The 11,602-nt window shown below is 48.1% G+C and overlaps 1 protein-coding gene across 1 annotated transcript in view; it reads left to right on the forward strand.

Moving 5' to 3' along the window:
* LOC135903789 (uncharacterized) overlaps positions 1 to 7,302 on the forward strand; it is a 36,699-nt gene extending 29,397 nt beyond the window's left edge. Inside the window, exons 2-3 of the mRNA XM_065434190.2 lie at positions 2,790 to 2,852; positions 4,164 to 7,302. Coding sequence (XP_065290262.1) covers positions 2,790 to 2,852; positions 4,164 to 6,718 — 2,618 coding nt within the window. The 3' untranslated portion in view covers positions 6,719 to 7,302. The remainder of the gene's footprint in view (positions 1 to 2,789; positions 2,853 to 4,163) is intronic.
* Positions 7,303 to 11,602: the final 4,300 nt, after the last annotated feature.

An 11,602-nucleotide genomic window follows, 5' to 3' on the forward strand; every position in this document is an offset into this window, starting at 1 on the left:
AGCTGAGCATATTTATACAAGAACGCGAAGCGTACAGTGAAGAAAGGACCTTATATAAAGGATAAATAAGGAAACACTGTTCAAGGACCTCTAATTAATTTTAATTGTGTGTGTATACATGCCAAAACCATGACATGATTATGAGGCACACCGTAGTGAGAGTCTCCGAATTAATTTTATCCACCTGGGGTTCTTTAATGTGCGCCCGATGCACAGTACTTGGGCGTTTTTGCCCCCATCGAAATGCGGCCGCCGTAGCCGGGATTTGATCCCGCGCACGCGGGCATAGCAGTGCAACGCCAAAGCCACACCACCACCTCGGCGGGTTTCAAGGCCCTCTACTGTATGCTCACACAGTGCACATTAAGTGCTTAGCACTGCACATAGAAGCCTTGCCATACCCTTCATTTCGTTTTATCTTGAATCGTTAGCTTTCTTCTCCAACTTTAGGTGTCGTTCAGACTCAGATGTGTATAATTTAAATAGTCAACAGCGAAATCAAGGTGACAAGATCTCTTATCATGCCGAGTAGATTTCAACGCAGTCGAATACCTCTACGCGGGCAAACCTCTCATGTTTTCAAATAAATAGCCCTCACACCCTCTAGTGAGCTATGACCATCATTACAGGCGCTTTCAGAGCCTGCTGGAAGGCGGCTGAATGGACGCCGGATGTATCAAGCTACTTATCTTTCATAAATCCCCAAAGAGAGTTACCAGGTGACACTAGTTCCCTCGTGTGACGGCACTGCCCTCTCCGTCTCGCAGGAGTCTAGTCGGCATCTAATTTAACGATACATTTTTGATGCTTCCATACCACCACTCACGACGGGCAACCAGTTCTTTCGCGATTCTGCTCCCTTGATCCCTCGGAAATACTTGAAGCAAAAGAGAAAGATAATAAAGTATGCATGTACCGAGTCTCTTCAATGAAGATACACATGTCGGCATTCATGCCTGACATCGCGTTCTAGGAGTGAGAGATGAAGGGTGGACGGAAGCGTTCAATGCAGCAGCGAATAAATAGGGACGCATGCTTGACGTAGCGGAGCCTATCGCGTTCAAGGTTTACGTCACGCCCCACTTGGCAGTGGTAAAATCGGTTCCGTGTAGCACCACTGTCGCCATATTCACACAGCTTCGAAAGTGCCGCTGCAGATAAGCGTATAAGCGAATAGCGAAGCCTTTCCCGGTGACGTAATGCTTTCAACATGGCGGCCGTGACGACTTGATTATATGCATGTTACCTTTACGACTGTGCGTCTCTGACAGACTTTTACATGTTACAAAAAAAAGTGACCGAATACAATTACAATTACTTGTTTCAAAAAATGTAGTTGATCACGGTTGCTGATTACTGACTCGCGAAAGTAATTGAGCAATTACTAAAAAGTAATTGATCACTTTTCCATTGCTTTCCTACCTAATTTAATAATATTGCACAAATACAGTAAATAGAACGAGCTAGTATGGCTTTTTCAAAGCATCCTCTGCAACATTTCACACACGTTAGCACAATTTTTCCTTTCGGTCACCTATGCCAGGTAGCACAATTCTGCTTCTTCAGATAGAATACTCTCAGGGCCAGACATTGCTTGCTCAATAAATCAAAATGAATATTTGCCAAAGAAGGTAACGCATGTTCATATTTTCATTGTTTTGAACACTGTAGTTACCGCCAAATTCATGTGCTCAAAGCTGAGTCGCCTGTGATAGATCGATTCGCCAAAAATGTAACTGGTTAAATATAATTGGTTAATGAAGAAAGTAATCGAATTACAGTGAGCATACCGATTAAATAAATCAATCGCTAAATTACAAAATTACAAAAGGCAATCAATTACAAATAATTAATTACACGTAATTCGTTACGTACAATGCAGCAGCAGACTGTGACGTATAGTTTTCCATATTGTGGTTGAGGCCGAAGTGGTTTGTAAAATGCGGCCCGGCGAAAAGATGCAATCTGAAATTAACCCAAGCTTCATGCAATTAGCGTCACTTTTGCTTCAAAGTGGATTGTTTCATAGGAGTGCTTGCACAGCAGACAATTTATGGCCGCCGAACGGCCTTTTTCATTAATACCCGAATGTGCAACCTACGTGGCCATAAGGAACAAGTCATCTCCTAATTTTTCTGACTTGTTGATTCTACGTAACCTGACACCAGTGTTAACAAAGCACCAAACGGATTGATTGATTGATTGATTGATTAATTGATTGATTGATTGATTGATTGATTGATTGATTGATTGATTGATTGATTGATTGATTGATTGATTGATTGATTGATTGATTGATTGATTGATTGATTGATTGATTGATTGATTGCCTTCACAAGTTAACGACGGGGCTTTGAAAGAAGCCTTATAGTAGAGGGCTCCGGATTAAATTTTACCATCTGGGGTGCTTATCGTGCCCCAAAATCTCGGTACGCAAGCGCCTTTTGTATCCCGCCTACATCAGAATGCGACAGTCAGGTATCGAACGCACGATCTCGTGCTCAGTAGCAAAAAAAGCCATTACCAACTGAATGAGCCACCCAGGAGAGTATTTAAGGGATGAGTTGACCACTAACATATCAGTTGGCCAATAGCACCGACAGCAGTCAATCGCAGTATAGTTGTAATATTGAAAACCAGGTGAATTTGTAGCGAACCGACGGGTGCAGATTGACAGCTGTTGAGGCGCCGATGAAATAATGTTTGCGATAAACAGTTAGAGAGGAGTGTCCAAGTCGCCAAACACGACGGGATCTGTTTTCACCTTCAGCCCGTCATTCCTTTTTCAGGTGCGCTGCGCTGGTGCCTCGCGGTGGGCTTGTGTGTTCTTCTCTGCGCTACTTGCACCACAGGTGAGGCCCGACACAAACGCATTCGTGCTGGAACAAACCGCGCACGAGGTGTCGATAAGAAATATCTCAAGAAGCAGAACATTACCGTTGATGTACTCTACCGTGTGTCCCAGCGGCGGCTAGCAACGAAAAAAACTAGATTTAAAGAACGCTGTGCGAGATACAATTAAAAGACCTATTGTGTACATTCATTAGAGGCATGTAGACCGAACATGGTGGGTCTTAAAGTCATAGCAAGGTGGTCGATAGCAAAATTTGTTGCTGGGCTAGTTGGTTCATGCTTGAAAACTGAATACTGGAATACGCTTGTACTGTGCTTCGGTGTCTTTCTTTTGTCCGGTCTTGGAACTGCGCTTACCAGTATTCAGTTGACGAGATGGGTGAGTTGGTTAGGAATCGTCGTACTTTTGGCAAGGGCGCAAACGCAACACGGACAAAATGAAGAAAAACACAACACGGCGCGTACTCCCAACTGATATTTTATTCAGGAAGTTCACAGTGAGGTGGCAGGAAGGGGGGGGGAGGGGGGGGGGGGGCACGTGTATTTGTGTAAGTGACCCATCGGTCATTCTTCACAAGGCAGAATTTGGCTATTTATATCAGTTCTGATAATTAAATCATCGAATCGTATCATGTGTACTGCGCATATCAGTTGTTGTTTTTTTTTTCCTTAGAGGCGGGGGGTGGGGGAGGGGGGGGGGGGGAGTTTGGTTCTTATATACGTGCGTGAACTTCCCGCATAAAATATCATTCGCGAGCCAGCGCCGTGTTGTCGTTTTCCTTCTTTTTGTCCGTGTTGCTTTTGCGCTGTTACCTTATGTACGTTAGCTTAACATCATATTCTGCACCGTGCTTCTTTTTTTTTTACATTTCTTATTCGTTGACCAGCTCTACTAAAGTTAGCTGGGACACTCTATATACAGAAGACAAATTCGAGTTGTAGATCGAGACCCGTGGAGGTGACACCTCAATTCGTCATATGCTGTTGCGCTTTCTTCGAGAAAAATACCACGAACTGTATGATTCGACATAATATGTACATCCAATGCCAAGGGAATAAAAAAATGTCACAGTTTAGGAACTGGAAATGCTCACTTGAGAACTCAGACCAGTCGTAAATGGCAACTTCTTGTATTAGTGTAAGTTACTCTGGCAAAAATCAACACCAGCAAATACAGAAACCCGTCATTTTGGTACAGCATAACGAGGTAGGAAATTTTGTGCCTTTTGCTGCTACGAACATTCCTCTAGATGGTGTTCTGAAGACTAAAACTGATCATATTTTATATCTCTTTTTGTCTCGTTTCGCAGGCGACCCCGACCGTTACTCACAGGTCAAGGAGACGCACAACGGTACCTACCTGTCCCAGTATGAGTGGCGGGTGCGCGACATGTATGCGCTGCTCCAACGCTCGTCCGTCATGCACGGTGTCAACCTGGCAGGCCCCGACTTCTACACGGGCAAGCCCGGCTACCGGGTGCGGCTGGGACTGTCCTTTGGTCGGATCAACCCAGCCAATGGGATACCCTACATGGGCGTCTGGTTCACCATCCTGCGCGGCCGCTACGACGACGCGCTCGAGTGGCCCTTCCAGTACCGCTTCAACATCACCGTGGTCGACCCGTCGGGCTCGGGGCAGGACTCGCACGTCTCCATGAACCCAATGACGGCCATCTGCCGGTTGCGCAAGCAGTTCCAGCGACCCACCGAGCGCCGCACTGACGGCGTCGAAGGGTGCGGCAAGTCGTTTCTCATACCCCACAGCAAGCTCCTCGGGTACGTGGCTGACGACAGCCTCCTTATGCGGCTCAGCATATTCCTGGAGGACAAGGGCGCCATTCCCAAGAGAGCCAAAGCCTACATGCGCGGCCACCAGCTCGTCTCCGAGTTCCAGTGGGCCGTCGATGACATCGATGCCAAGATCAAGCAGGCCCGCAAGGGCGAGCTGCAGCCACTGACAAGCGACCTCTTCTACATAAACAGCGAGAGCTACCTGATGGTGCTCCAACTGACCTTCCACCCGGAGGACGAGCACCTGGGCCTCTTCGCCGTCGTTATTCCCGGCGAGTTCGACGACTCGCTCGAGTGGCCGCTCTCGTATAGCTTCGAGCTGTCCATAGTGGACCAGTCGGCGGGCTTCCTGACCGCCGACCGCAAGGGGGTGATTGACCCAACCTCTGGCGTGTGCCCGCTGAACGCGTTTACCAAGCCAAAGTTACAGCCCAACACGCCGTGCGGCTTTCGCAAGCTCGTCTCGTTTAGCGCCCTCGAGCGGAGCAATTTTAAGAAGGACGGCAAGATCCTGCTCCGCTTCACAGCAATACTCGACCAAATGCCGAACTTCGCTTCCGTATCGGTGAAGGATCGTCACCTAGTAGCCGAGTACGTCTGGAAAGTGCCCAATGTGGAAAGGAAAATCGCCCTCGCTATTTCCGGCCGACCTTCCAACCTGCTCAGCGAGCGGTTCTACACGAGGCACCAGGGCTATCTTATGCAAATGCAGCTCAAGTTTCAAAATTATACCAACGGCAGCATCGGCGCCTTCCTCACGCTTCTGGAAGGCGGCTACGACTCGCTGGCTCAATGGCCCTTCGTGAAGCGGTTCGACCTCATCATCATCGATCAGCAACACGGAAAGAGGGGCGACGACGTGGTGGTGGCTGTAGACCCAAATAACCCTTACATCAAGAATGAAGCGTGCGTCGGATCCTTCTGGAGGCCGTTCGGGCGTAACGACGCGTGCGGGTCTTCGAGCGCCATCTCTTACGACGAAGTGTACAATCGCAAGTACATCCGCTACGGGAGCCTCCTGGTCAAGGTCGTCGTCTACATGGAGGAGATAGAACCACCTAATATGGCGAGACTGGTGTTCCGCGACGACAGTGTCGTCGCCGAGTACGACTGGCTCGTCCCGAACATAAAGGAAAAAGTGGCGCAAGCAAAGCTTGGCAACGCACAGTTTGCAGACAGCGACAAGTTTTACCTGACCAATGGAGGTTACCGAGTAATGCTGCGTCTTTACCCTGAGAAGGCGTCCGGTTATGTCGGCCTGTACGTGGTGTTCACGCGAGGCGCCTACGACGACGTACTCGAGTGGCCGTTCACGCACAAGTACGAAATGGTGATCGCCGACCAGAAGGACGACTCCTCGGCTGACATAGTGCACACGACGTTTGCGGCGTCCGGCTGCCCGGACATCGCGCTCCAGAAACCCGCCCAAGAGCTGGCCGAGTGGAGCTGCGGCGAGAGCCGCATGGCGAGCCACGCGGCGCTCCTGAACGGCGGTTACGTGCGCGACGGTGCCATCCGTGTGCGCTTCCGCGTGTTCCTTAAGGAGTACGCGAGCCACGTCGCCTCCGTGGCTGTGCGGAACAACGCACTCGTCTCCGAGTACCTGTGGGAGCTGAAGGACGCGCCCGCCAAGTTGAACCTGCTCAAGAACGGCGGCTTCGCGAAGGTCGAGAGTCCCATCTTCTACACGGGCAACCAGGGTTACGCCCTGAGGATGAGCCTGGTACTCAACAAAGTAACGACGCCGCTACAGACTTTGGCCAGCAACGACGACCAGAGCGTCCTGGGCATCTACTTCACGCTCTGGAAGGGCAGGCACGACGGCGTGTTGAAGTGGCCCTTCCCACACATCATCACGCTAGCCGTCGTCGACACGGCGAGGGGGCGGGCGGACCTTTCCAAGACCGTGGACCCGACGCACGCCCGGTGCCCGCCCGAGGCCTTCCACAAGCCAAAATCCATGCGCAATGAGCACGCGTGCGGGTTCTCTGCCTTCATGGCGGTCGAACGACTCGGTGATTACATGCGCGACGGCTCGCTGGTGATCAGGGCCACGATCGACATGAGAAGCTGACGGCCAGAGTGAAATAGGCACTCGGAACTTCTTTCGTGCGTTGTGCCATACCCGTGTCACAGTAGATCTCTCTAAGTACGCGTATGAGCTGATAACAGACGGACGCAGCGTGTACTGCAGACCATACAGACGATGCGTTAAGAAAACTGTCATGTGTAAATCGATCACTCGTCATTCTTCAACGCCTCCTCCGGGGAGTTGTCAGGACGATCTGGCAAAATAACTGCGAAACTAGTACTTCACTGTGCCACCGGTGCGGTTGACTATAGAGTCTCCTGATCTCCAATGTACTTTTGTGTGGCCTCCGTGCATAGTAGCCCGAGCATTACAGCTAAAGCAATGTCAGCTCTTGCTGTTGATACAGGTTCCACGTGCGTCACTGTGTGCTGTGGCACAAATTCATTTACTCACACAAGAACATAATAAGTCAAACGAACGTGCAGACACGAGCGCTACGTGCACGTGTTATTAATACGACATTCGCGAGCCCACTTCCTGAAAGCATATAACACACTCTCAGACGCAGTCGCAAGATGTAATTCCGAACGGGCGCAAATTCAATACACCTATTTGTTTTCACCACACGTCCGCAGCTGTGGAATGCGAGCACAGAGAGAAGGAAAAGTTTGAACTCAGTTGGCGCAACATGACCGCGAAGGAATGCCAGAAGAAACACGCAGTGGGACGAGATTCCGATCCCACACGTGCTCAAAGAAGTGTACTGCGCCTGAAACAGCAGTACCGGGCTGCGATATGGCGCCGAGCGTGCCCTTCACTTTCTCCTTATCTAAAGGAATATCTGATTCTGCGAAGCATTCATAACTTCATGACACAATCTCAAGCAACTTATCTAGCTCAATTAAAAATTAAGAAAGCACAGAAGACGGAAAGGGCGTTTGTACATGCGCAACATTACAAAAGTCAGCATACAGAACCATTAAGTACTCCGCCCGCGTTCGTTCGCTGTACTGTATACAATCACACATCCCTAAACGTGCAATGTAATAACGCTAATACTGTCAGCCCCACTTACATCGAAGTGCTTCATAAAGTTAAGCGCACATCCTTGTCTAATATGAAAGGGAATATCTCGCCAGTGTTCGAACTGCGATTCGTGCAAACGTAAAAGTCCGAACCTCATTCACTGGTATTTTTTATGTTGTTCTCCGGTTGAAGAATCCTGCTGGGAACTTTTTCTCATTACAAGCACACACAAGAAAATTGCTAGCCTTGAACACAAATACGGTGTCCCCTTTCATAGTGGACAAAGTTTTACACGTAACCATTCGCCCTAAATCATGCTGCAACCAGAACTGCAACAACTTTTGGGGGCGGGTGGTTGAAGCCGAAAAAGTGCCAATGCAAACAAGGCAAGAAAATATAGAAAAAGCGTGTACGCTGTTTAATCACGCGGAAGTAATCAAGGTACAGCACGGCGCTTGAAAATGAACTGCCTTCTTACGCTTGTCGCCGTATCCGCATGGATGCCGGCACATGCAAGTTAACATAACCCTTTTGACAGCACTGGTAACACTTCGAGCGCGTCGGATGTAGGGCGCTATTGTGGACACGCATGGAGTAACTTTCCTTCTTCCTTGCTCACCACTGTCGAATTCCGCCGTATTGTCGATTTCGATGGCCATTTAAATCTCAGTTCTAATTGGCTCACAGGACTGCCATGGCCTCTCATTTGCTCAAAATGCCAACATGGTGGAATTAGCACCCCGAGTGGTGGGCAAGCTTTGCGCCCACGTAAAGAATGACCTAGTTATAATGCAGTTGCAAAAGCGCAGCATACCAATTTCTCGTTTTTGTCTAGGGTAACTTTGAAGTAATACAGCAAACCGTTTCCACAGTTAACACTTTCGTTACCAATGGAAAATGGCAGTTTTTTTTTTTTTCAAGTATCAAATAATTTTTTTTACCGTGACAACGCTTTAGCATATATAATGCAGCATTATAAATTGTGGCATACTAATTAGTGTTTCCAAATACATAAGTTATAAAAAAGATAAGAAAGACACAAATAAGTAAAGAACAATAATTTGCGAAGCGGACATGCTTGCGGCAACTTGAAAAGACTACGAAATCGATATATCTATGAGAAAATTAGAAAAAAAGTCAGAATTTTCACAGAAAAAAGTTCCAAGAACACAATACTAAAAAATCAGTACACAACTGTTTTTGCCCATAGAACAGAAAAAGTTAACATTTCCATGTCATGCAGTTGACATGTTCACTGCGACGTGGGTCACGGGTGGGTCAGAGTAGTTATTCCCACTGTGTGGCCGTGCGGGGATAATCTTCTGCAGTGAGCTGGCGACATTTTAGCCAAAAATCAGCGGAGAAACAAAAAATTTTCTTTCTGATTTGATGTGTCGTGGCGCCATTTCTCTGCACCTTGTGGAGGTTTCCAAGGAGCACAAGTCGCTGGTGACTCACAGGTCACGACGTACCAGAGGATTATGACAAGTGACCCACCGGTGTATCACCACGCACAGCAATCGAACCTTCCAAAGGTCCTGCCGCAGTGAACTTGCTAAGCAGTTAATCAATTTCTTGAGGCAAGCATGTAGACTGTGCATATATAGAATCAAACATTCGTTTTTTTTGTTTTTTGTTTTTTTGTTTTTTTACTTGACCTTGCTCTTCAGATAACACAGCCTGCAGTTTCACCTCTTGTGAATTTTCCTGGGCTGCGGCGTTGAGGTTCTGGTACGGGTTTTCGAGCAGGAACGTCATCGCGATCTTCACTGGCGAACATCTTGAAGATGTTCAGATCTGCGTGTTGGATGCGGGGAAGGCCTTTTGAAAAGCGCTTAAGAGGAATAAAAACGCTTACAGTCAAGACCTAAACTAACCATTGTACAGCTGGCAACAATTAGCGCCCTTCAGCGCTGAGACGTCGTATAAACCAGCGATGTAATGTCGTCCTCTGACTTAATGCTGGTTCTCTAACCACAAGAACTCGCATGGTGAAACGCCGCAACTAAAACGAACAGCACGCTTTCTTTTCCTTTTTTTTAACCTTTTTCGGGAGAAGTGCAATGCAAATTTACGCCACGAGAAACTTCGCCGCAACACGTATGCCTCAGTTTCCAAAAGTTGTGTCAAAAATCACGGTATTACCGCAGAAACGAAAACAAAGGGTTACCTACTGGAAAGCATGCGTCATGTATGAGAAAAGGTTTCAACGGGCTGAAATCGGCGATGGAAATTATTGATCACCAGTGATCGATATGAATAGGCGTGGTAAGGAAACAGAAACTTTAAGACCGGAAACAAAACAAAACAAAGTACCTCACGGCGTCCCCAACGTGCAGAGGCCCACTGCAGCGATATTTGTCGCTCTACCCCTCAGAAAGCGTTCTAAACCAAATTTTTCGATGTCTATATATCCTTCCGAGACCGCGAAGCAACTCAACATCACAATCGCTTTTCAAATCGTTTCTTACTGGCTGGCACATTACGAACGTAAAACAACCCATTTTCTAATAGAAGCCAGAACAAGCATGCTCATGAACGTGGACGAAGCAGCTACCTTCTCATTTTTGATATGGTCAAAATGGCTTTTCTTTGTATAAATAGGAGGATGAAGTTGCAACAACGTGTAGTGGGTTGCCCCGTTAATTGACGCTGCTCACAGTTGGCTAAGCACGTTCAACAAAAGATCACCTTTATTTAACGTGAGTGTAAGAAATGCATAGTGAAACAAGTCGCCAAATTTATTTTGCGCACACTTTCCAACAGAATGTGCGACTGCAGGCGATCTCGTGGCATCGAGATTCACGACATGATTTGCGGCAAAACCCAGCTACCAGGGTCGGGACCTTCTCGCGGGACTTTTGTTGTGCCGACCGCCGGCGCTTCCTCCGCAGCTGGTGGGTGGCTACGGGAGGGCGGTGGCGGCGCGGCTACGAGCGTTCGTTGTAAAAAAACAAATGGGCCGACGGGGACGCCGCAGTTCCTCCGTTGTACAGGAAAATTCGCTATAGTGGTCTTCATTGTAGAGGCGTTCACAATGCATAATGAATATAGAAATTCTGCCAGGACACACAGAATCCCTCGTTATACTGGTGATTTCGTTTTAAAGGCGTTCGTTGTAGAGGCGCTCGACTGTAGTAGCAAGCAGTCTCAGGAGGATCCACATATGACACATACACATCAGGGGAGGAGGAGGAGGAGGAGGAGGAGGAGGAGGAGGAGGAAGTAAACTTTATTGCTCTAGAAAGAGTAATTCAGCGGTTAGGCCACATGTCATCTTCTATTGGTTGATGACGATCTACGGCCATCATGGTTGGCGCCCCTATTCCAGGGCAACACTGAGCGTGGCTGCTCGTCGGGCATGGTCCACCAGCCTCCGTTGGAGGCTAGGGTCGCCGCTGGAGAGCACGCTCTCCCACTGCTCCGCACTCGGATTTTCTATTTTGCGGAATGCCTTATTCGTATTGTACTCCTATGTGATGTGATAAAGTGTGGGTATTGCGCCACACCACGGGCACGTGTCCCTGTGTTGACTTGGGAACATTTTGCATAGTATATGTAAATTTGGGAAAGTTCCTGTCTGCAGCTTTCGCCAGTAAACTGCCTGTTGTTAAGTGAGTGTATTGTGGGGAGGGGGATATCTGATCCTCATCCCTCTATGGTAATTTAGTATGTCAGAGTACGTTGGGATCACTGTCATGAAATCCTCAGGATCTCTGTTTAGGTCCGCTCGGTTTGTATGCTCGCGAGCGATCCTATCAGCCCTTTGGTTGCCCTCAATCTCAGTGTGCCCCGGTACCCAAAAGATGGTGTGTTTAATGCGTTTATTCTGCTGGCCAGCGCGGAAGATTTGGAGCGCTTTTTGACCGATTCTGCCGTTAAAGTAGTTTCGGCATGCTT

The sequence above is a fragment of the Dermacentor albipictus genome, chromosome 4, assembly GCF_038994185.2.
Source record: "Dermacentor albipictus isolate Rhodes 1998 colony chromosome 4, USDA_Dalb.pri_finalv2, whole genome shotgun sequence".
NCBI lineage: Eukaryota > Metazoa > Arthropoda > Arachnida > Ixodida > Ixodidae > Dermacentor > Dermacentor albipictus.